Raw genomic sequence first — 26,226 nt, 5'->3', positions numbered from 1 at the left:
CTGGTACTGGGGGACCTTCAGAGGAGTGGGCTTCCTAGAGCAAAACGACAGACATGCATGTGTTCGTGAGAGTCTCATCTTTCCATAGAGGGATCATAATAGTTCGGACACTACAGACGATTTTGTAAGAAGACCAATTTTCCGGATGTCTCACCTTCTGACAAATTCCACTCTAGCTCTGTCACCTTTCACCACAAATGTGGAAGTGTTACATAAGAGGATGCGGTTGATTGAGACACATCCCATGAAAAAAGAAAAATCTCTAAATTAAACTGATAGATTTTTATGGGGATGTTTGTATTATGCAAATTAGACATCCTCGGGGGCTCGGAAATAGACCTTAGTTAATTGACCTATACTGAAGGCAGTTCCTCATTGTGGTGACTACGTGAAATGTGAAATGTTTTCCTCCACAATCACACTTGAGACAGGCAAGGGATGTGAGACAGGCAAGGGATGGACACATGGAGCTATGGGGGAAATCAAAGTTAGTGTATCCTTCAGGATCAAATATGGGACTAACACTATTGGTAGAATGCCCACAAGTAAATGGTTGTTGAGTTCAGCATGTGACTCTCGCATGGCAGCCAGGCAATCTTACACGTAATTGTGGTGATACTTTGGTAACATTTTAAGGTGCATTTTTGTCATGGTTTATGAAGGTTTCGCAAATGCTTTATAAGTAGGCTACTATAGTTAGTTTTTGTTTATATTTTATAAATCAGTAATAAACACTTATAACATATTTGATGATGGAACAAGAACAGGAGATACAGGTACTGTAGGTAGCCATACCTTCAGCATAAAAAAACAACAACATCTATCTAGGAAATGTCTTGTCTAGATCTGTCTCTCTCAGACATTATTGTTGTCCTGTCCTGACGTCAAATTGATACAGAAGATAGCACTATTGTCCTTGCCACTAGCATGTGGTTATGTGTAAAACAGAGCCACCCACACTGTATTTCTCAGTAATGTCAAGCCAGTTAATAATAGCAATCTCTGTACTGACAATGTTTTCATTGAGATAGGCAGGGTGGCGTAAGGGTAGCCTAGAGTAAGATATCATGGTGAAAAATGGAATGCCACCCACTCACCTCTGTGGCAGCCATGGAATGTACTCTCTCCAGTTGACTGTTTCCAGCAAACTCTGAAATCCATGGCTTGTATTTGGTGCCTCCTCACCCCACTCAATCACATAGCCTCCTGTAGGCATGTTGCCAAAGGGCAAGGGGCTCGCTTTTATCAGCAGAGACAGAGACACTGCTTTCCCAAGCCTGAGGTCTCAGTGTCTGGAGGGGCTGTCTACTACTCCATCTCAATTTAGCTCAATGTACCTTGATTGTCATTGGCCTGTTCTTGTGACTCATTGTACATGACTCAGACGTGTTTTGAGTTTGTGGTTTTGTTCTCCAGAAGCCCCTCTCCTGGTGCTCTCCTGGACAGATGAGTTCTCATCCATGACACAGAGTGAGGGCAGGAACAATGGGCCATGACTCTGAGTCAGACCAAGCAGCATTCACCTGCAGCACAGACCCACTCTGATCCCCTCCCCTGATAATCACTGGTCCCCCTTGCTCGAGCAGAGCCTGTCTTGATTTGATCTCAGATACAAAGAGGGTAGTGGGTGCAATGCATTTTTATCGTCCCAGTGTAGTCAAAATTCTGTTTTCCTGTGTGATTCGTATCATATGTACAACAGCTGATGAAACTAACTGTAAAAGTGTGAAAAAAAGTGATCAGATCTTCTCAAGTTCTGTCAGGTTGGATGGGGAGCGTTGCTGCACAGCTATTTTCAGGTCTCTCCAGAGATGTTCGATCAGGTTCAAGTCTGGGCTCTGGCTTGGTCACTCAAGGAAATTCAGAGACTTGTCCCAAAGCCACTCCTGCGTTGTCTTGGCTGTGTGCTTCGGGTCGTTGTCCTGTTGGAAGGTGAAACTTCGCCCCAGTCTGAGGTCCTAAGCGCTCTGGAGCAGGTTTTCATCAAGGATCTCTCTGCACTTTGCTCTGTTAATCTTTTCCTTGATCCTGATTAGTCTCCCAGTCCCTGCTGCTGAAAAACATCCCCACAGCATGATGCTGCCACCACCATGCGTCACCGTAGGGATGGTGCCAGGTTTCTTCCAGACGCTTGGTATTCAGGTCAAAGAGTTCAATCTTTGTTTCATCAGACCAGAGAATCTTGTTTCTCATGGTCTGAGAGTCCTTTAGGTGCCTTTTGGCAAACTCCAAGCGGGCTGTCATTTGCCTTTTACTGAGGAGTTTATGCCACTCTAGCATAAAGGCCTGATTGGTGGAGTGCTGCAGAGATGGTTGTAATTCTGGAAGGTTCTCCAATCTCCACAGAGGAACTCTGGAGCTCTGTCAGTGATCATTGGGTTCTTGGTCACCTCCCTGACCAAGGCCCTTCTCTCCCGATTGCTCAGTTTGGCCGGGTGGCCAGCTCTAGGAAGAGTCTTGGTTGTTCCAAAATTCTTCCATTTAAGAATAATGGAGGACACTGTGTTCTTGAGGACCTTCAACGCTGAATACTTTTTTTGGGTATGCTTACCTAGATCAGTGCATCGACAGAATCCTGTCTCTAGACAATTCCTTTGACCTCATGGCTTGGTTTTTGCTCTGACATGCACTGTCAACTGTGGGACCTTATATAGACAGGTGTATGCCTTTCCAAATCATGTCTAATCAATTGAATTTACCACAGGTGGACTCCAATCAAGTAGGAGAAACATCTCAAAGATTATCAATGGAAACAGTTTTTTTGAGTCTCATAGCAAAGGGACTGAATACTTATGTAAATATTTAGCAAATATTTCTAAAAACCTATTTTCGCTTTGTCATTATTGTGTCTAGATTGATGAGGACTTTTATTTATTTAGTCCATTTTTGAATATGTGGAAAAAGTCAAGGGGTCTGAATACTTTCCGAATGCACTGTTATATCTTGTAGATTGAAATAATTATTTTAAAAATAATCCCCCACTAAAACAAATAATTTATGAGGATCACAGCAACAAAGTGAAGTTTTAGCTATAAGAGTAGCCAGATAAACAGAAAACGAAATGAGGACAACATCATCCAAACATTGCTGATAAGATGACATGGTCTGGGGCTGTATGAGGAAGGGTATGTTTACAGTTGCACAACTCCAGTGTCGACAGAGGTCTGATCCAGTTCAGATAACCAAAGCCTTTATCTGGAGGTTTGACGAGGCCATGCCAATAACCTGTTTGAGACCGATAACTAACTCACTGAGCTTAGGGATCCTCCTCAGGCAACGTGCCCAACATGTTGCATACAGTGGTATTTAACTGGTAACTCCAATATCAAATATAGGGATCATATCCCTATAAAATGAATAATAACAAATAGTAACCTGTTTACAAATAATGTGTAACTGTACAGTTATAAAAAGTGTAATACTTACATAGTTACATTGAATAAAAATATAAACGCAACATGTAAGGTGTTGGTAACATGTTTCATGAGTTGAAATAAAAGAAACCAAACATTTTCCATACGCTTATTCCGTGTTATGCACAAATTTGTTTACATCCCTGTTAGTGAGCATTTCTCATTTGCCAAGATAATCCATTCACCTGACAGGTGTGGCATATCAAGAAGCTGATTTAACAGCATGTCATTGTGTTGGGGACAATAAAAGGCCACTCTAAAATGTGCAGTTTTGTCACACAATGCCACAGATGTCTGAAGTTTTGAGGGAGCGTGCAATTGGCATGATGATTGTCCACCAGAGCTGTTGCCAGATAATTTAATGTTAATTTCTCTACCATAAGCCACCTCCAACGTTGTTTTAGAGAATTTGGCAGAACGTCCAGCCAGCCTCACAACCACAGACCACGTGTAATCACGCAAGCCCAGGACCTCAACATCCGGCTTCTTCACCTGTGGGATCGTCTGAGACCAGCGACCTGGACAGCTGATGAAACTGTGGGTTTTGCACAACCGAAGTCAGAAACTGTCTCAGGGAACATCTTCTGCATCATCTAGTCAACCTGATCAGGGTATTTTTTTTCAACAATTATTTTCAGATAGATTATTTCACTTATACAGTGCCTTGCGAAAGTATTCGGCCCCCTTGAACTTTGCGACCTTTTGCCACATTTCAGGCTTCAAACATAAAGATATAAAACTGTATTTTTTTGTGAAGAATCAACAACAAGTGGGACACAATCATGAAGTGGAACGACATTTATTGGATATGTCAAACTTTTTTAACAAATCAAAAACTGAAAAATTGGGCGTGCAAAATTATTCGAATGGCCAAGGGGGAGGGGGGGGGGGGCAGCATCATGTTGTGGGGGTGCTTTGCTGTAGGAGGGACTGGTGCACTTCACAAAATAGATGGCATCATGAGGCAGGAAAATTATGAGGATATATTGAAGCAACATCTCAAGACATCAGTCAGGAAGTTAAAGCTTGGTCGGAAATGGGTCTTCCAAATGGACAATGATCCAAAGCATACCTCCAAAGGTGTGGCAAAATGGCTTAAGGACAACAAAGTCAAGTTATTGGAGTGGCCATCACAAAGCCCTGACCTCAATTCCATAGACAATTTGTGGGCAGAACTGAAAAAGCGTGTGCGAGCAAGGTCTACAAACCTGACTCTGACTACACCAGCTCTGTCAGGAGGAATAGGCTAATATTCACCAAACTTATTGTGGGAAGCTTGTGGAAGGCTACCCAAAATGGTTGACCCAAGTTAAACCATTTAAAGGCAATGCTACCAAATACTAGTTAACTGTATGTAAACTTCTGACCCACTGGGAATGTGATGAAAGAAATTAAAGTTGAAATAAATCACTTTCTACTATTATTCTGACATTTTACATTCTTAAAATAAAGTGGAGATCCTAATTGACCTAAAACAGGGATTTTTTACTAGTATTAAATGTCAAGAATTGTGAAAAACTGAGTTTAAATGTATTTGGCTAAGGTGTACATAAACTTCCGACTTCAACTGTATCTGTGACCAACAGATGCATATTCGTATTCCCAGTTACGCATGTGAAATCCTTAGATTAGGGCCTAATGAATTTATTTCAATTGACTAATTTCCTTATATGAACTGTCACTCAGTAAAATCTTAGAAATGTTTATATTTTTGTTCAGTGTAGTTTCACTATGCATAGTCTAACAATAAGTTGCACTGTACAGGTGCTGCTGGCTTATGGTTTCTCATTATTATGCGAGTGTGAAGTCAAATCTAAACAGATGTTCTAAATGAAAGAATAACTGTAAAAATGATGACTACATCCTCATTCATCTCTAGCAAGCTATATTTTGTGAACAAGGCCCTTGGAGGACACAGGTAGTGAAGAGGAGATAGCATCTGTTTTGACGAATTAGAAATCTGACAGTATCTCTCGGTGTGTCTCTGGCAACATGGTGTAAAAGAACATGCCCATCAAGATAAAGGAGCTTGTTGACGGCCATAGCTGAAGGTTAGAACTATAATAACCCCATGTGCTATTGTGTAGCCTGCACTTCCAGGAGCTGTGAGGGACATGGTACATTGATTTACAAACACAGTAGAGTAAAAGAACCTCCTCCCTGTCTCTCTTCCTCCACATCGTATTTCCTTATGCTCAGACAGAGGGAGTGTCTCTCCGCCACCGGTACAAACAGTCTTTTCCAAAATCAAAGATGAGGAGTTGAAAAGGGGGAGGTCCCAATTCACCTTCCCACACAGAGGCTCATAAGCCCCCATCGTAACATGGAGCCATCAAAGCATGCCATGAGTACATAGTTGCCATACTGTAGAAAGAGGATCTGCATGTGAACAGAGGGACACCACATATTTTTAATACTCATGCCTGTGATATCAATAATGAGGAAATAAATGTTGCTTTGAAGTACAGTGGGGAGAACAAGTATTTGATAACCTGCAAAATTGGCAGTGTTTCCTACTTACAAAGCATGTAGAGGTCTGTAATGTTTATCATAGGTACACTTCAACTGTGAGAGACAAAAAATCCAGAAAATCACATTGTATGATTTTTAAGTAATTAATTTGCATTTTATTGCATGACATAAGTATTTGATACATCAGAAAAGCAGAACTTAATATTTGGTACAGAAACCTTTGTAATTGCAATTACAGAGATCATACGTTTCCTGTAGTTCTTGACCAGGTTTGCACTCACTGCAGCAGGGATTTTGGCAAACTCCTCCATACAGACCTTCTCCAGATCCTTCAGGTTTTGGGGCTTTCGCTGGGCAATACGGACTTTCAGCTCCCTCCAAAGATTCTCTATTGGGTTCAGATCTGGAGACTGGATAGGCCACTCCAGGACCTTGAGATGCTTCTTACGGAGCCACTCCTTAGTTGCCCTGGCTGTGTGTTTCGGGTCATTGTCATGCTGGAAGACCCAGCCACGACCCATCTTCAATGCTCTTACTGAGGGAAGGAGGTTGTTGGCCAAGATCTCGCGATACATGGCCCCATCCATCCTCCCCTCAATACGGTGCAGTCGTCCTGTCCCCTTTGCAGAAAAGCATCCCCAAAGAATTATGTTTCCACCTCCATGCTTCACGGTTGGGATGGTGTTCTTGGGGTTGTACTCATCCTTCTTCCTGCAAACACAGTGAGTGGAGTTTAGACCAAAAAGCTCTATTTTTGTCTCATCAGACCACATGACCTTCTCCCATTCCTCCTCTGGATCATCCATACGGTCACTGGCAAACTTCAGACGGGCCTGGACATGACCTGGCTTGAGCAGGGCGACCTTGCGTGCGCTGCAGGATTTTAATCCATGACGGCGTAGTGTGTTACTAATGGTTTTCTTTAAGACTGTGGTCCCAGCTCTCTTCAGGTCATTGACCAGGTCCTGCCATGTAGTTCTGGGCTGATCCCTCACCTTCCTCATGATAATTGATGCCCCACGAGGTGAGATCTTGCATGGAGCCCCAGACGGAGGGTGATTGACCATCATCTTGAACTTCTTCCATTTTCTAATAATTGCGCCAACAGTTGTTGCCTTCTCACCAAGCTGCTTGCCTATTGTCCTGTAGCCCATCCCAGCCTTGTGCAGGTCTACAATTGTCCTTACACAGCTCTCTGGTCTTGGCCATTGTGGAGAGTTTGGAGTCTGTTTGATTGAGTGTGTGGACAGATGTCTTTTATACAGGTAACGTGTTCAAACAGGTGCAGTTAATACAGATAATGAGTGGAGAACAGAAGGGCTTCTTAAAGAAAAACTAATAGGTCTATGAGAGCCAGAATTCTTATTGGTTGGTAGGTGATCAAATACTTATGTCATGCAATAAAATGCAAATTAATTACTTAAAAATCATATGTGATTTTCTGGATTTTTGTTTTGGATTCGGTCTCTCATAGTTGAAGTGTACCTATGATAAAAATGACAGACCTCTACATGCTTTGTAAGTAAGAAACACTGCCGATTTTGCAGGTTATCAAATACATGTTCTCCCCACTGTATATCTATAAAGACAAAAGTGAAGTGAGAGTTCATGGAAATGCACCCCTAATGTCTGAACAGAAACAAATAGACAGAATGAAAATGTTTATTTTTATTTTAAATCCTGCACTTTTCCTCTGTTTAGCTTTGTGCTTTAACGGTTTATCTCCCTGTGAATCTGATTGGCCCTTAAGATTCAGCACAGTGTGGTCGTGACACCATCATGCTGCTCTTCATGGTACCCACTCATACTTTGGAAAACAAAGAGATTACTTCCTTTAAAGACAGGGAAAAACCAAACTCCACTACAAAGATGGGCATTGTCAGTGCTCTAATATGCCGTGACTGGCTAACAAATTTGCTGGAGCTGAAAGTGGTTTAAATCAGCCCTGATCGTTGCACAAGGGAAGATTCCCTGGACAGCGGTGAAACTGGATCCCTGATGTACGTACCATGGCACCAGCACAGCTCCTTTTTTTCTCCCATCAGCAGATATACTCTTGCATCCGACTCGTCAGATGGTTGTCATGGATTTTATGCCCTGTCCTCATATTGTGTGAGTGGTTAGTGATTACATTCATAGCATTGTAGTTAATGTTATAAATGTATGCTGTTATACAATGATACAACACAATACACTATAAAAGTGATACTGCATTTTCCAGGAAGTAGCCTTGTCAAACTGTCATAGGATTTTTGAAAGGTCTTCAACGAGCAAAAATGTAGCGCATTGGTCTTCAGCACAAAACCTTCATAAGAGGCATCTGGCATTTATCCACAAACACAATTTTATATACATCTTAAATGACCACATATAATAACCACATAATCAACAAGCCCATTCAAAAGATTAGGGGACTGACCCCGGAAGTGCTGTAATGTCGCATCGCTTTCATAGCCTAAACAAATAAAGTTATTTGAGATGTTATTCAAGTCACAATAGCTTTAAAAAAGGTCAAAGCATAGGTAAGAGACGAAATGAGGTGATTTCAAAATTATTAAGGTATATAGGTCAATATTATACCTTATCAAATGCAACAATTAAACATTGTAAAAATTCCCTAACTCTCACCATAACCGCACATCATTTTCAGAAATAGACACCTGGCTACAACTCCAAACAACACATGTGAGCAGTGTGCTTTGAGGTGACTATCCATTATGAACTATAGTGCCCTCTATTGGTTCTAAAGTCATAAAGTTCAAGGTACAGACTGGTCTTTCCACATACTTTAAGATTGAGAGCCCTCAGTGACACTCCATTAAATCACATTGTTTAACAATAGTAATAGAATCCAGTACACATATCATTTATCACCTGCATTTTTATTTCAGCTCCAGTGTTATATACACTGTAGCAGCATTACCACAGTCATTTAACATTCTTGTGCTGTAGATGGCACTCTAGTCATAAATCTTCCCAGTTTCCCCCGGTGTTTTGTGCGCAAAAAAGCAGCAAAGATGTAACATGATGAACATCCCTAGATAAGACATAAATTCACCAAATCTCCATTAACACAATCTGGGGCATACATAATAATTAAAGTACATTATATTGAAATGATCTCACAGTCAAGTTATACAAGCTAGACAATAAACATGGGTTTAAGACTTATTTTTCCTTAGATCTCTAGGGCTAATGTAATGTCTGAGCAAAACAAGACCTGTGTTCTGTGGATACTTTATCAAAAATGATTCAGAAGCTAAAGCAAGACTAAATACCTGAACCAGATTAGTCTAATGACCATTTTAAACATTTGATTATCATCCAGTCCATGTAACTATCCATTTCGATCTCCAAGTTTCTTAAAAAAGGTCAGTTCTACTCAACATTAATGCATAGGAGCAGTATTGTTTGTAATGTCTGGCGAGTGATTCTTAATGGAACTAATTCCATCAACTGTATGACCAGCATTTCTTAAAACACAAGATTCATTAAAATTGAATGAAATGCATAGAACAGAAATGGCATGTTGGCATTTGTATAGTAAGTAAAATACATTACATTTGTCTGGAGTTCCCCCTTTTCAGAAATAGTAATGAACAATATGCCAGAAACATCAAATGAATTAACCTTCAGCTGTCCAGTATTGTTGTCAATAAGATTGACTTTAAATCAACCTAAATGTGTTACTGTGTTGCATATTCATTTACATAAACAATAGCTGTGATATTTAGCAAAAACATATGTGTAACTCTATAAAAAACACCCACAGGGCTCAAAAGGACTTCAAATTTAAATAGAGAAATGGTCATGCAGTGGGCCAAATTATCTCCGTTATGAATACTGCAACAGGTTTGACCACTGCTCGTCTCAGTTCAGACTAAATGTCCCCTTTAACCCTTCAGCCTTCACAGAAACATTTGAAGAAATTCTCATCTCTACCTCTTGTGAAAATGTTGAGGCACAAAGTGACTTTTGAAACATCACAAGGACAGCTATATGACTAGCTCAACTAAAGAGGTCCAAAGAATAAGAAGCTAAAGCTTTTTTTGGTTGCAGATGATGCTTGGAATGAGAGGACTGCCAATAAGTACGAGGACAAGAATGAGTGCTTCATTTTACAGGTATGTTCACCACTACAGGTTTGCAAATAGGAAATCATACAATACATATCTTTGGGATCTTTAACAAGGAATAAACCTATATTTGAGGGACTGGGACCTTTGGAGATCTCATAGAACCAGCTGTACTTCACTGGTGAACAAACCCAACAACATTTAATTAAAAGCAAACAAACAAATCTTGCAGCTCTGTGGATTACAGCAATATGTGGAGGAATGTCTGCCTTCTGAGCGGAAAACTCGGAGCCAAGAGGCTGGGAAGAGAGCAGGGAGAGCACAGGAAGTGACTAAAATGGGCCAAAAAAAAAGTCTAATAAATAGAGCGTGCCAACCAGCTGATCTGGTAACCCATTAGTAATGGGCCCATTGTCACAGACTGTACCCAATGCTTAAAGGATTCGCCCGATTAACTGCCCTGGGCTGCAGTGGTACTCATTCCAAATTCTGCTGTCTAACATTGAATGTTTTATTTGTTTTGTAGTAGTTTGAGAATCTGTCAAATTTGCTGATCTCACATAAAATCATTTTAGAGATATAAACTAAGTACATTATTACAAGCATGATATTTTACTCCAAAGCTAAATATGAACATCACAGATGTGTGATGCAGAGATGAGGCGGTCCATGCCACCAGCCTCTTACAGGCTTGATGCTGAGGTTTGGTTCACCTGAGGACCAGCATCATGAAAGGCCTCCTGGGAAACGATCACTCACTAAAATATATAAAACACTGCCTCTTCTCTGCAACATAGATTGTTATATAATACACTCGAACACTCACATTGGTGAGAGTCCAGAGTATACTACTGTGCTCAAACAAGGCTAATATTTGGGCCGTTATGGCCTATACACCTTTATTATTGAGAGGGATTCCAGTAACCTCTCAGGAAAGGGAGGCAATACTCACTTCACTGGGTGGTCAAAATAAACTACTGAAACTGAACTACTAAACTACTACAGACTTTGACTGGCGCAGAGGTTAGAATGAAGACCTATCTAAAGTTAAAAAACCCAGCACAACATTTAGTGGTTCAGCCAAAAGGAAATTTAACTCTCAAACGCATTTCCAACACAGAATAGAAAACAGGCCCTCATCTTGAAAGGTTTAGGCTAGCTCAGATTATAGGCACATTGTATGATGCCAACCTTCTGGCCAAGGAAAAGTAACATGGTCCTATTTCAGTACATTTGGTTTTAACAAGTGGTTTCTTGCTATGATTGATGAAAAGGTAACATATAAAGATCATACGATTTAATCTACATTTCAATGGCAAACAATGATTATGTTAATGGTGACTGATCCAATCCATTTCTATTAAGGACATGGACAACACAAAACACTTTAAAGTTGTGGCTGCCTTCAATGCTAAAGAGGCACTTTGAAAGCGCAATTGTGTCTACTGTGCAGCGAAACTCAGGAATGTGTTCAATAAAACAGTCCTTTATAAATACACAAGGAAATAAAACAAGCAAACAACTATGTGTATCTTCCAAATCCATAAAATGCAAGCCATGGTAAGCAAATCAAATAAATAAAAAGTTCCCATATCAGATCTACAAACATACTGTATGAATGTAACCCAACATAATCATGAAAATACTGTCACCAGATAGTGATACATGAAGTTGGTAGTGTTGTGTGCTTAGTGAACGGGTGATTTGGGAAAAGGGCCTGTTGCCATATGAAGATGACCTTTTCTCTGTATACATCTCTGTGCAGTTCCTGTAACAGCCTCCACTCCTCTAATGAATGACAGTGCACAATGGAAGGGCTTGCTGGGTAGGAAAGTGAAGGGTAAGGAGTGCCACGGTCCACCACAGCAAGTCTTTCAAACTTCCTCCATTGCAGTGACTTCCCTTTGAGTTATTATACAAAAGCACACACAGATATAAATTATGAACACGATGTCACCATGAGGCTTTTTGCATTGATCCCACATGAGAACCAGGAGCCTCTAGTACAGATGTGGTCACATTGCGGTGTTCACAGCCCTTCCTCAGACTGGGCCAGCTGGCCCAGCCTCACGCTCCATCTGCTGCTTGGTCAGGACATACTTAAAGAACTCATAGACTGACCAGGCGATGGCAGTGGAGGGCATCTGGTATATGACCCGGGCCTGGATCCCTTTGAAGAAGGCAGCCATGCCACCGAGGCGATACACTGTCCTGAAGGCGTTGGCCATGCCTGTGAGGTGACCACTGATGTGTATGGAGCTGAGCGCTACGTTCTCCTGTGTGTTGAGCAGGGTCTTACACACGTCCAGCGGGGTGGTTATGGCTGCAGATACGGCCCCCGCCGCAGCACCAGACAACACGTGGCTGCCGGGGTGGTACTGTCTGTGGGGGTTGAGCCGCTCCTGCATCAGCTCATATGTCATGAAGTGGACAGCCTGGAAGGGAATGTTCATGGCCAGCTGTGTGCTGTAGCTGCGGTAGAAGGCTGCGAGCCCCTCAGTGCGCTGTATAGTCCCAACGCAGTCCAACAGGTTCCGGTAGGGAGAGTTGTACATCTGCATCCGCTGTTTCACCACTAAGACACCATGAAGGACAGCACCACCACACAGACAGGGGAACAAAGAGAAGGGGGTTGATATACTGTATAACCCTCCCCCCTCCAGCTAGAACGGTTTGTTACCATCTTGATTTCTAATTGAAAAAGTCACAAAAAACCCAAAGCCCCCTTTCAAAGCCTTACCTTCAGCTGGGTTCATGACTGCGTCATGCAGCACAGTGGCCACACAGCCTGCCAGTCCTAGATGGAACAAAGACAGTCAAAGTCAGGCATGTTACCATCCATCAACATACAATACCTCACGTAATAATACATCAGTTCTCACCAAGCCAATTGTTTATAATGTTAGTTTATCAAAACTGCCAGCACAACTACCAAAACAATTAACTTCTTCCTGTGCCATGTTCCCTGACCTTCCAGTGGTCAGTATGTAATGTGAGTTAGAATTCCAAGGGAAACAGAACTGTACTGCACCATTGGCTATGTGGCTGTTTCCTCCATTCTGAATGACCTCGCTGAGTGTGCGCTTGACATGTTCGTAGCAGGCAAAGTAGAGGGCGTGGGCAGGGCCGGCCCCCAGCATTGTGATGTTGAGGCCCCTCAGGGGTCTGAGGAGACCCTCCGTCCGGACGATCCTTCTTAGGGCCTCATACACGCTGCTGTACTGAGCCTTAGGGTCTGGCTGCAAACTTTGCATCCTGGTCTAGAGAAAGAAGAGGGATATTTTAAGTGAGAGACCCTAGCTTCTCATGAAGTAGTCTGTACAACCTGCTAAACTACAGACTGTAGTCAAACCTACACACTCACCTGGGCTGTCTGTTTCTGAGGTAATTGTTTCTCCTGTGATGTGATGTCTCACCATGTTTTTGATATCTGTTCTTGGCAGAACTCATGTCCTTTCTGAGTGATGTGTTTCTGTCCCAGGCCTAGGGTGGGGGGCTGTGTCAGTTCTTTGTTATACCCTGACACGCCAAGTTATTTGGACAGCACAAACAACGTTTTTATTTAGCCCAAAATGTAGTGCAGCCCAAAAGACATGCCATTTTTATCTTTCTTAGCATATTGCCTTGTTTCCTTCCACCCCCCCCCCCCCCCCCCCAACAATAAAATGTCAATTACATTTCCTTCAGATTCATCTGGAGGCTTGAGGGATTCATAAAACTTTGAGTTTAAGTTTGTCAAACTGAACAAAAACTCTACACTTATCACAGACATTGTTGAGCTCTACCTCAAGGAGACAATGATTTCTGTATGTGCCTTCAAGACTGCTTCTGTAGTCATCTTTTACTTATAGGTGACATTACTCATTTCTCTCAACGCATCTTTGAAAGGGTGAATCCAATGTCTTATCTGTAGTCTATACAAAACATTAACACCTGCTCGTGCAATGAAATACTGACCAGGTGAATCCAGATGAAAGCTATGATCCCTTATTGATGTCACTTGTTAAGTCCACTTCAATCTGTGTAGATGAAGGGGAGGAGACTAGTTGAAGAATGATTTTTAAGCCTTGAAACATGGATTGTGCATGTTTGCCATTCAGAGGGCGAATGGGCAAGACAAAATATTTAAGTGCCTTTGAACAGAGTATGGTAGTAGGTGTCAAGCACACCAGTTTGTGTCAAGAACTGCAATGCTGCTGGGTTTTTCCACGCTCAACAGTTTCCCGTGTGAATCAAGAATGGTCCATCACCCAAAGGACATCCAGCCAACTTGACAACTGTGGGAAGCATTGGAGTCAACATGGGCCAGCGTCCCTGTGGAACGCTTTCGACACCTTGTAGAGTCATGCAAAAGGGGGTGCAACTCAATATTAGGAAGGTGTTTCTAATGTTTGAGAGAGAGACATATATATATATATATATATATATAGTACTGTTATTACTTAGGCAAAATGTATGGAATAATGTATACCCACCATAACAAGGCACACCAACTAGCCAGAGACAAGATTAGACAATTGAATTGGAAACAACGACCTTCCTTCATTTATCAAACACACGTACGTGCAGATTTGCTCAAACAATTCCGTACTAGGACTTTGATCCTACTCCAACTCCAAGCAGCTTTGGTCCTCAACTGTTCAGGTTTTTGTGTTAACTTTTTTTCCACATCTGATCGACGCCTGGGAGAACAGAGAGATATTGTCACAAGGGGACAAATGAGTTAGCCTAGTGAGAGTACTTTTGTAAACAAAAAAGGCTCTACTCGGGAAAACCTGGCTCACAATTTAACAATGTAGGCCTAATCCTTGAGTGAGTTATGATTCAGCCCTTAGTTACCAGCAGCAAGCCTACTGCATGTCTGTAGCTTACCTCCCCATTATGTTATTATCTCAGCCTCCACATCCAAGTAATTCCATCTACTTAGCAGCTTTGCTCTAGAGAAACCAACACACAGGACAGCTTCACAGGATTATCTCTGCATGATATCAGTTAGGGTGCATGATGTACTGTATTACAGACAAATATACCATTTTGAAGGTCTATACATTTATATTTAATACTATTTACTTTAATAATATAATCACATTCCTGCAGGAGTGCTACAGTAGTTGAGCTCTAAAGGGGAGAAGAAAAAACCAATACACAAGCAGTTGATATGTGTGGAGAATGAGATACACCTGCAGACGGAAGGTGGCTCAAAGCTGTAATACTGATACATGTTGGACCTCTGCCCAGGTTCTAGCCACCCCCTGTCAGATCCTACTTTAAGTGATAAGAGTCCCTCTTAAGCACCACTGAAGCAAAATGTTTCTAAAAAGAAATTGAGCAAAGAGGTGAAGAAAGAGTACAGAATGAGACTGCTGTCAAACATCTTACTATTTTTTGATACTCTATGCTCATTAAGTACTTCTGGCCTCAGCCTTACAGAGAGAGCGAGAGAGCGACTTTGCCTGCCTCTGTCTGTAATCATTAGGCAACTTGACAAAACAGAGCTAGCTTTATCCCAGTTGGCGTTTATCACAGTGACGGTACAATGCCTCTGGCCATTCAAATGGCTACTCTTTCTGGCTGTGCCATGCCGTGCCAAAGAACCAGGAAACAAACCTATTGATTGAATATTAGACAAACCTGTAGACCTTACTTCATTTGGTTTATTTCCTCACCTTGTCCGACAATTAAGTAATGTAAAATCTCCAACAACGTAATAATTAGGAGAAATAAATCTGCTGCATGGCACACAATGAGTCATTTGTTTGCATTCTACTGCCACTGATCTCAGTTTACTACCAGGAAATGCATTCCTGATGGGCTTAAAGGCACAGAACAGTCAAAGATGTGATTTTCCTGTGTTTTATATACATTTCCACACTGAGGTTGGAATAATACTGAAATTGTGAAAATGACAACGCCTTTTAGTGTAAGAGCGGTTTGAAAAGGCTGCTGGAAATGTCAGCCTGCTTTGGTGGGATGGTGTTTTGGTCTGCCTGACAATATAAGTTAATAGACCAATAACAAAGTGGGTTCCAAACCTCTCTGCCAATAACGGCTACTTCAGGTTACATATCCCTCCCATTAGTCTCGTCCAATGAGGCACCTCACTCAGTCCTAGATCAATTTCTCAAGCAAGAATTTCTCTTCGCCAAGAAGCGATGTGGTTTTAATTGAAAACAAATCGCAGTAAGGTACTTTTTTTTTTTACTAGAAATGATTTGATATTGAGATTTAAAACAGCTGCATTGGACCTTTAAGAACTACTTCATGAGAGGAAGCAGTACATTTCTCAAAATAAGAAGTTTTGGTGATGAGACAGTAATAAAACTCTTAGTAAATATATGCTACCAGGATCTAGGGCTAGGCTAACTCTGTGAAGCCATTATAACACAAGTATACCCCAACTCCCATCTCCAATACAGCCACCTGATCAACTCAAATAGTTTCAGTAACTGTATTTCTTACAGAAGATTTTGGTTCAAAAACTCTTTCTGTTTTAACATTAATGGCACCCTTCCAACTGGCGAGGAGGAAGGGGACCCATTGGGTACTGGAGTGGAAAAATCGCACCAGCTCATCCTGCTTGTTTTGGGCTGGAGAGAAAAGCAGGGCTGGCAACAGCAACATTCATTAAGGTTCTATGGCCAGCATAAGAAGTACTGTTTTTCCCCCCACTCTTCCATGACAATGAATGGAGGTTGTAGTGTAGACATGGGGCAGGGAATCTCTGTTTCTGTGTGCCACCACTGCTTTAACTCTTCAGCGGGGAGGGGCTCATCAGTAGCAAGCTAACTTCAGAAGCCTGAGAAACCTCACACACTGTAGGGGTTAAAGTCACCCTACTGTGATACCAGAACCTACTGGTGGCTGTGGACGTCAATGTGTTCTGTGTTTCTTTTAAACGAAAAGTAATGATTAAATGTGTGTGCATGAGTGTAAATGCATTTTAGGAGTTAATCCCATGGCTTGCAGAGGCTGTATGGCAGTTTGCTAATCAGCTGTATAAGAGAAAGACGGTGCACACACCCTTTTTCTGACTGATTCCAAATGCTTACGCCCATTGGGACATGAAGATAACACTTCTAGTAGTAGCACAGAGGGACGTATAGTTACTAGAAGTAGGCCTATAGTATATCTACTTAACTCTTAAACCATTCCTCCATAAAAAAAATAAGTTCATAGCAGGGTCGTCCACAAAATGAGTGCCCTTTGCATCCATTTCATACGTTAAGTATAAATTGTGCACCAATATTTAAATTTTAAGGGGAATAAGACTTGCTAAAGTGCCAAAATGCAGCATTTTGACATGTCCCTCCGTGCATCCTCTGACTTCTAGGAAGATTAACACACTTCAACATTATTGTAAAGCCCTCTTTAATATTGTTGTTTTGACAGTGATTTCTGAATATTACTTTTAAGGTAAAAAAAAAACAACCTGTACTCTATTTGAAGGTCAATCCTGTTATGTGAACTGAACACATTTTAACATGGTGAAACTATTCCTTTTGAAAAATGAAATTCTAAAAGAAACATTGAATAGCCAAATAATAGTGTAAAAGCAGGTGAGCTGCTTCTACTCTTTTACTACATTTTCTGGTGTTTTGTGGTGGAACACTGAGCAGGTCGAGCATAACACATCAACCCTATTACCCATAGACAGGCTACAAATGTTTTAACCGTGTAAAATGTTTTGTGAAGCTTGCATTGAATTGCCCCTCCCTGTTTCACACAAGCTTCCATTCCCCCGTCACAAGAGGATTTTCTACCCTATCACGGTCAACCCTGTCACTTTATTTTGCACTTAAGTCTTTTATGTTTTTGTATCGAGGGAAAACATTTTTTAATTGAACATGTGCTCTTTATGACAGAATGTTAAAATTAGGTGAAATATAACTTTTTCTCACCAAGTTAGTGCTCAAAGGCACCTAATTTGTGGAACAACCCAGCAGCGGAGTTAATGAAACACTGTGGCTAGGTTTGGCTGTGTTGACTAGATGTGTAAAGTCTGGCTCTAAAACCTTACGTTGTAAGATGGGCAGCATGAAAGGTCCAACTACAGATTCTTGCAGTTACAGAGGAGGAAGTGGCGACAATGGCTTGTGTAACCCTGTTGAAGAGACACAGGCTAATTTGGCTCCATATCCGATCATCTCATTCTGATGGTCTGACTGATTAAAAATGTTGGACCATGTAGCCTATGCCTTTTTTTGCCACAAGGTAGTCAGTGTAGTCAGTGTTCTCTATTGATTTGTCAAGTCAAACATGTTTCAAATGTACATGCAATGTACTTAAATAAAAATGTATGAATGAACTTCATGAAATGATCTGGGAAATAACTACTGGTATGCAATGAGGGGGCATAGCGGGGTACAGAGTTCAAAGCCAATTACTCAATACTTGTATGTCCTCTTATACTATAGGTTACCTAGAAGCCTATAAACTTTGACTGGTCCAGAAATAAATTATTTGGTTTAGTATATTTTACAATAAACACTAGCTAAATTTGAGCACCTTTGACAGCTCTAAACTGGCACACAGCCATGTGACCTTCACCTGTTTGCCTCAATTGTCTGACAACAGGTTTAATAAGTTCAGATGTGGGCAAGATAAAAAAATTGTATAGAACAAATGGGCACTGAGTGTGTAATGTCAGATAGCTATGTCTACATGTCCATGCTTCACTCTGAACTTGAAGGTTGTTGGATTTTAAAATGTCCAAGCTAGCTAACTTAGCTGGTTAGCAGCTGTAGCTAAGTGTGCGGTTAAATACTGGAAACGTTCAATTGCATGATGTTTCATTAAGAGGATGAGTACTTTCAGGAAGACAGGCAGAATTTCACATATGCGAGTGTCTTGCTAAGGCATGTCTCATAACGCGTAAGTTGGCTGGCTAGTAGCTGGCTAATTAGCGCTAGCGTCTAGCTAGCTAGCCAACTACCTAGCGTTCACACATTTAAACTGGTAAGGTTATTTCCTCCCCTGCGTGCTGATGAGTTGGAAAGCAGAAATGCATAATGATACGAATGAAAAGTGTTACTGAGCCCATCACTTGGTTGATGGGCTAGCAAGCCTACCTTGACAGAGTCCACGGGGTACATCACGGTGTGCTCCAGGATTCCAGCCACGGCTCCTGCTGTCATGTGGATTGTCAATGAGGCATGCGCTGGCAAACTCTCGTAGTCACCGTCGCCTTCCGAAGGCTCCCCATCTTTACCCTTAATCTCCGACATGTCCAAGGTTGCCACCACCGGGTCAGCGCGCAACTCCATGCGGGGGAGACTGATCAAAAGGAGATCTTTACGAACAAGCACTGAATCGGCGGCATGGACAACCACAACATTATCAACGAGTTCCAGCGCCTAGATGACGTCAGAAGAATACACGATAGCTGTCTAGTTTGAGCAATGAACATCCAGAAAATCGAAAATGAGGCGGAACCAACAGCCGGAATTGTCCAATGAAAAGTAGCCCACTAGTGCTAGCCTGTTTACAGAATTGACAGTGCTTTTCAATGAGGGGGTTCGATTAATCTCGTCCGGGCGCTCGTGTTGCACCGGCGGAAATTTGTTCGCATTCGATTTGGAACCGGGCTACCTCCCAGACGTGAGTCAGGAACCCCGCTCTGTCAAACAGAGAAGTCTGCTCAAAACAAAAATGACGTAGTTGAACACGTGGGATTAGTAGGATTCTGGGTTTTCCCATGCAAATGTGATTGCTTTAGAAAAAAACGCTTTATCTGCCTTCCTAGTGAAACTTATTACAATTGTTTTATGGAAAAGTTGTATGTTTCTGGAAGATGCATCCTGCTGCTGCTTTGTTGACAACATGACCGAGCCCTGCCGATTACTGTTCATTTTGAGAAAGGTGCTCCTCCCTCCTTTCACCCAATGAAGTGATGGGCCATTGACCGGTTCAACTCTGGGCAGCTTTAATAACTCCCTCATTAATCATAATATGGACAAAGGGGTCACAAAGGTAATTGATTCCTGTCTATTTCAAAAGTAATACATGTTTACCCTTGTTAAAACAACCTAAATTGCCAATATAATACAGCATGTGGCATGAGGAATCACTCAAAATATCATCAACATGAGCTGAGTGCTGCTAGCATGGAGAAGCCTACAAGGAGTGGAAACAGGCTAGGCTGATGCACATTAAAACTCCTACTATGTATGTCATGATGATAGTGATGTAGCCTTTTTCCAAGCCTTTTTTTCTATGAGCTTTATTTGTCAATGGTAGTCCTACTTATGATGTTAAATGCATATGGCACTGCATACGGTATGCCATATTGCATAAGGTAAACTGAATTAAGAAAGTAAACAGATTTATCCCGTTCTGGTTTGTTCGATTTTTAAAAAGAATTTGTTTTGGTGGTTTGTGGTGCTATTCAATACCAGTGTTTGGTAGTAAATTTATATTTTGACTGGGCTGGGCCATAGTGCTGTAATCCCATCAAATAGTAAAGTAGGGTGTATTCCTCACCGAGGGTGGGTGCCTAGGGGTGGGTGTGTAGATTAGCAGGGTTGTGGTCCCCTTATCACACACCATCTGTTCAGTGCATGGTAGTAGAGCAATCTGAAACAGACAATGTTCAACCTCACCCTTTTTAGTAGAAGTGTGTCTACCCCAAATGTGGTTTTCTATGTGGTTTTCCCAGACCAACAAGCCTGTATGATTGAAACTTGAGACTTGTTGCTTGGAAGTCACAGATATAGGAATTTATTTTGAGCCAGTTTGCTACAGAAGGAAAATAATCCTGCATGTTGCAGCAACAGAAAATATGAACTATAATGTGGATTATAATTTATGGACATTTTGGTGGGGGTTGACACATTTTCCGAAAGGGAAAATGAAGCCTTTTTAAACCTCAAATTAAAATAAAATAAAATACATGTGCATTTGTAACATGGCAAATACAACAAGTGTAGACTTTTATGTTAAATGCTTACTTACGAGCCCTTAACTAACAATGCAGAGTTTTTAAAAAGTTAGTAAGAACAATTTGCTAAACTAATGGAGAAATAGTATCACATTAAAATAACAATAATTGGGCTATAATATACAAGGGTTACCAGTACCGAGTCAATGTGCAGTGGTAGCTTAGCCAAGGTAATTGAGGTAATATGTACATGTAGGTAGGGGTAAAGTGACTATGCTATGCATAGATAATAAACAGAAAGTAGCAGCTGCATATGTGAAGAATGGGAATGGGTGTGTGTGTGGTGTCAATATGCATGTTTGTGTGTTGGGGGGGTTGTAAGTTTGTGGTTTGAGACTTTATTTTTTACTATTTTCTACATTGTAGAATAATAGTGTAGAAATCAAAACTATGAAATAACACATATGGAATCACATAGTAACCCAAAAAGTGTTAAACAAATCAAAATATATTTGAGATTTTAGATTCTTCAAATAGCCACCCTTTGCCTTGATGACAGCTTTGCACACTTTTGGCATTCTCTGAACCAGCTTCAAGAGGAATACTTTTCCAACAGTCTTGAAGGAGTTCCCACATATGCTGAGCACTTGTTGGCTGCTTTTCCTTCACTCTACAGTCCAACTCCTCCCAAACCATCTCAATTGGGTTGAGGTCGGGTGATTGTGGAGGCCAGATAATCTGATGCAGCACTCCATCATTCTCCGTCTTGGTCAAATAGCCCTTACACAGCCAGGGGGTGTGTTTTGGGTCACTGTCCTGTTGAAAACAAATGATTGTCCCACTATGCGCAAACCAGATGGAGTGGCATATCACTGCAGAATGCTGTGGTAGCCATGCTGGTAAAGTGTGCCTTGAATTCGAAATAAATCACAGTGTCACCAGCAAAACACATCACACTTCCTCCTCTGTGCTTTACGGTGCGATCCTCACATACGGAGATCATCTGTTTACCTACTCTGTGTCTCACAGACACAGCGGTTGGAATTAAATATCTCCAATTTGGACAGATTTCCACTGGTCTAATGTCAATTGCTCGTGTTTCTTGGCCTAAGCAAGTCTCTTCTTCTTATTGGTGTCCTTTAGTAATGGTTTCATTGGAGCAATTAAACTATGAAGGCCTGATTCACAGTCTCCTCTGAACAGTTGATGTCAAGGTGTGTCTGGTACTTGAACTCTGTGAAGCATTTATTTGGGCTGCAATCTGAGGTGCAGTTAACTCTAATTAACTTATGCTCTGCAGCAGAGGTAACTCTGGGTCTTCCTTTCTTGTGGCGGTCCTCATGAGAGCCAGTTTCATCATAGTGCTTGATGGTTTTTGCGACTGCACTTGAAGAAACGTTCAAAGTTCTTGAATTGTTCTGTATTGACTGACCTTCATGTCTTAAAATAATGATGGACTGTCGTTTCTCGTTGCTTATTTGAGCTGTTCTTGCCATAATATGGACTTGGTCTTTTACCAAATAGGGCTATCTTCTGTATACCACCCTACCTTGTCACAACACAACTGATTGGCTCAAACGCATGAAGAAGGGGAACAAAATCCACAAATTAACATTTAACAAGGCACACCTGTTAATTGAAATGCATTCCAGGTGACTACGTCATGAAGCTGGTTGAGCGAATAAAAAGAGTGTGTAAAGCTGTCATCAAGGCAAAGGTTGACTAATTTGAAGAATCTCAAATATAAAATAAATGTTGATATGTTTAACACTTTTTTGGTTGCTACATGATTCCATATGTGTTATTTCATAGTTTGGATATCTTCACTATTATTCTACAATGTAGAAAATAGTAAAAATAAAGAAAAACCCTTTAATGAGTAGGTGTGTCCAAACTTTTGACTGGCACTGTACATCAAGCCTGTGCAAGAGTCAGTTAAAAAAATAAGAAACATGAGGGTCAATGCAAAAAGTCTGGGTATCCATTTTATTAACTGCTCAGCAGTCTTATGGCTTGGGTATAGAAACCACTATGGAGCCTTTTGGTCCCAGACCTGTTGCTCTAGTGCTGTTTGCCGTGTGGTAGCAGAGAGAATGGTCTATGATTTGGGTGGCTGGAGTCTTTGAGAATTTTAGGTGCCTGGTGTAGAGGTCCTGGATTGCAGGAAGCTCGGCCCCAGTTATGTATTGGGCCGTGCGCACTACCCTCTGTAGCTCCTTGCTGTCGGATGCCGGGCAGTTGCCATACCAGGCGGTGATTCAACCGGTCAGGATGCTCTCAATGGTGCAGCTGTATAACTTTTTAAGGACCTGAGGTCTCATACCAAATCTTTTCAGCCTCCTTAGGGGGAATAGGCGTTGTCATGCCCTCTTAACGACTGTTAGTGTGTTTGGACAATGATAGGTCCTTAGTGATGTCGACACCAAGTAACTTGAAGCTCTCAACCCGCTCCACTACAACCCCGTTGATGTGAATGGGGGAGTGTTCGGCCCTCCTTTTCTTATAGCCCATGATCAGCTCTTTTGTCTTGCTCAAGTTGAGGGAGAGGTTGTTGTCCTGGCACCACACTGCCAGGTCTCTGACCTCCTCCCTATAGGCTGTCTCATTGTTGTAGGTGATCAGGACTACCACTGTTGTGTCTTCGGCAAACTTAATGATGGTGTTGGAGTCGTGCATGACCACGCAGTCATTGGTGAACAGGGAGCACAGGAGGGGAATAAGCATGCACCCCTGATGGGCCCCTGTGTTGAGGATCACCGTGGAGGATGCGTTGTTGCCTACCCTCACCACTTGGGGGCGGCCCGTCAAGATGTCCAGGATCAAATTCACTACAAGTTTTAAATGTCCTGCATTGCATGAAAGTTCTCCTGCAAATTAAAATCCTACAGCTTTACTTAACTATAAGTAAATGCACAGTTATGGCAGACATGAAGGCCATGAAGAATACATGTAGATTAAGTAGCAAGCAACAATCAGTCACGCTTACTATAGTGAAAGTATTTTTTTCAACATTTAAAATGATATACAAATTATTTTTAGTTATTCAAGTGAGCAGATTTTTTCAAGTTTCAACGTTTATTCGCCGCGGGCACAGCACACAATAGGTGTAAAAGAGAACAGTAAAATGGTTTCCTTGAGAGCTCTTTCCCAACAATCCAGTGATAATAGTGTAGATAGTAATAGAAAATATAATAAAAAATTAAAGTATGAATAGAAACAACACAAGAACTACAAAGAGAGTTAAAGAACACAATAATGCAAGTTTATACAGGTCAGTGCCAGTACCTTATTCAATGTGCAGGGGTACTGGAGTGGTTGAGGTGTGTTTATATGGGGGCGGTAGGTAGCCTAGTGGTTAGAGCATTGGGCCAGTAACCGAAAGGTTGCTAGATCAAATACATTGCCTTGCGAAAGTATTCGGCCCCCTTGAACTTTGCGACCTTTTGCCACATTTCAGGCTTCAAACATAAAGATATAAAACTGTATTTTTTTGTGAAGAATCAACAACAAGTGGGACACAATCATGAAGTGGAACGACATTTATTGGATATTTCAAACTTTTCTAACAAATCAAAAACTGAAAAATTGGGCGTGCAAAATTATTCAGCCCCTTTACTTTCAGTGCAGCAAACTCTCTCCAGAAGTTCAGTGAGGATCTCTGAATGATCCAATGTTGACCTAAATGACTAATGATGATAAATACAATCCACCTGTGTGTAATCAAGTCTCCGTATAAATGCACCTGCACTGTGATAGTCTCAGAGGTCCGTTAAAAGCGCAGAGAGCATCATGAAGAACAAGGAACACACCAGGCAAGTCTGAGATACTGTTGTGAAGAAGTTTAAAGCCGGATTTGGATACAAAAAGATTTCCCAAGATTTAAACATCCCAAGGAGCACTGTGCAAGCGATAATATTGAAATGGAAGGAGTATCAGACCACTGCAAATCTACCAAGACCTGGCCGTCCCTCTAAACTTTCAGCTCATACAAGGAGAAGACTGATCAGAGATGCAGCCAAGAGGCCCATGATCACTCTGGATGAACTGCAGAGATCTACAGCTGAGGTGGGAGACTCTGTCCATAGGACAACAATCAGTCGTATATTGCACTAATCTGGCCTTTATGGAAGAGTGGCAAGAAGAAAGCCATTTCTTAAAGATATCCATAAAAAGTGTTGTTTAAAGTTTGCCACAAGCCACCTGGGAGACACACCAAACATGTGGAAGAAGGTGCTCTGGTCAGATGAAACCAAAATTGAACTTTTTGGCAACAATGCAAAACGTTATGTTTGGCGTAAAAGCAACACAGCTGAACACAACATCCCCACTGTCAAACATGGTGGTGGCAGCATCATGGTTTGGGCCTGCTTTTCTTCAGCAGGGACAGGGAAGATGGTTAAAATTGATGGGAAGATGGATGGAGCCAAATACAGGACCATTCTGGAAGAAAACCTGATGGAGTCTGCAAAAGACCTGAGACTGGGACGGAGATTTGTCTTCCAACAAGACAATGATCCAAAACATAAAGCAAAATCTACAATGGAATGGTTCAAAAATAAACATATTCAGGTGTTAGAATGGCCAAGTCAAAGTCCAGACCTGAATCCAATCGAGAATCTGTGGAAAGAACTGAAAACTGCTGTTCACAAATGCTCTCCATCCAACCTCACTGAGCTCGAGCTGTTTTGCAAGGAGGAATGGGAAAAAATTTCAGTCTCTCGATGTGCAAAACTGATAGAGACATACCCCAAGCGACTTACAGCTGTAATCGCAGCAAAAGGTGGCGCTACAAAGTATTAATTTAAGGGGGCTGAATAATTTTGCACGCCCAATTTTTCAGTTTTTGATTTGTTAAAAAAGTTTGAAATATCCAATAAATGTCGTTCCACTTCATGATCGTGTCCCACTTGTTGTTGATTCTTCACAAAAAAATACAGTTTTATATCTTTATGTTTGAAGCCTGAAATGTGGCAAAAGGTCGCAAAGTTCAAGGGGGCCGAATACTTTCGCAAGGCACTGTACCCGAGCTGACAAGGTAAAAATCTGTTGTTCTGCCCCTGAACAAGGCAGTTAACCCACTGTTCCTAGGCCGTCATTGTAAATAAGAATTTGTTCTTAACTGACTTGCCTAGTTAAAATAAATACTTAAAAAGTGACTGGAAGTAGGATGTGCATGTAAACAGGGCTAAAAAGTGACTGGTAACCAGAATATATAAATAGTTATGGTAATAATCTCAGCAAAAAAGGAAATGTCCCTTTTTCAGGATAATTTGTAAAAATCCAAATAACTTCACAGATCTTCATTGTAAATGGTTCAATGAACCATTAATGATCATGCACCTGTGAAACAGTTGTTAAGACACTAACAGTTTGCAGACAGTAGGCAATT

At 41.4% G+C, this 26,226-nt stretch overlaps 1 protein-coding gene and 1 long non-coding RNA gene across 17 annotated transcripts in view; both read right to left on the bottom strand.

The window, feature by feature from the left end:
- Positions 1-1,409, bottom strand: part of LOC149979642 (uncharacterized) — a 39,107-nt gene extending 37,698 nt beyond the window's left edge. The window contains exon 1 of the long non-coding RNA XR_016484588.1: positions 1,098-1,409. This is a non-coding gene — a long non-coding RNA (uncharacterized LOC149979642). The remainder of the gene's footprint in view (positions 1-1,097) is intronic.
- Positions 1,410-8,748: 7,339 nt separating this feature from the next.
- Positions 8,749-19,849, bottom strand: slc25a37 (solute carrier family 25 member 37). Of its 16 annotated transcripts, XM_021621462.3 has the most exons (8): positions 19,030-19,782; positions 14,834-14,898; positions 14,525-14,643; positions 13,919-13,980; positions 13,326-13,444; positions 12,993-13,221; positions 12,702-12,758; positions 8,749-12,536 (listed from the first exon to the last, which is right to left on the bottom strand). In XM_021621462.3, exons 6-8 carry the CDS (start codon positions 13,213-13,215, stop codon positions 12,004-12,006), a joined length of 813 nt encoding a protein of 270 aa, XP_021477137.1. In that variant the 5' UTR covers positions 13,216-13,221; positions 13,326-13,444; positions 13,919-13,980; positions 14,525-14,643; positions 14,834-14,898; positions 19,030-19,782; the 3' UTR covers positions 8,749-12,003. The 16 variants fall into 16 exon arrangements, with proteins under 16 accessions (XP_021477137.1, XP_090046718.1, XP_021477138.1 ...); XM_090190592.1 differs by lacking the exons at positions 14,525-14,643; positions 14,834-14,898 and adding an exon at positions 17,979-18,062 and having other exon boundaries at positions 19,030-19,309; XM_021621463.3 differs by lacking the exon at positions 13,326-13,444 and having other exon boundaries at positions 19,030-19,278.
- Between the last annotated feature and the right edge of the window lie 6,377 nt (positions 19,850-26,226).

This window comes from Oncorhynchus mykiss, chromosome 11, assembly GCF_057628025.1.
Source record: "Oncorhynchus mykiss isolate SJ-2025 chromosome 11, ASM5762802v1, whole genome shotgun sequence".
Lineage (NCBI taxonomy): Eukaryota > Metazoa > Chordata > Actinopteri > Salmoniformes > Salmonidae > Oncorhynchus > Oncorhynchus mykiss.
The sequence above is the reverse complement of the archived record's forward strand: the minus strand, read 5'-3'. Positions and strand labels throughout refer to the sequence as shown.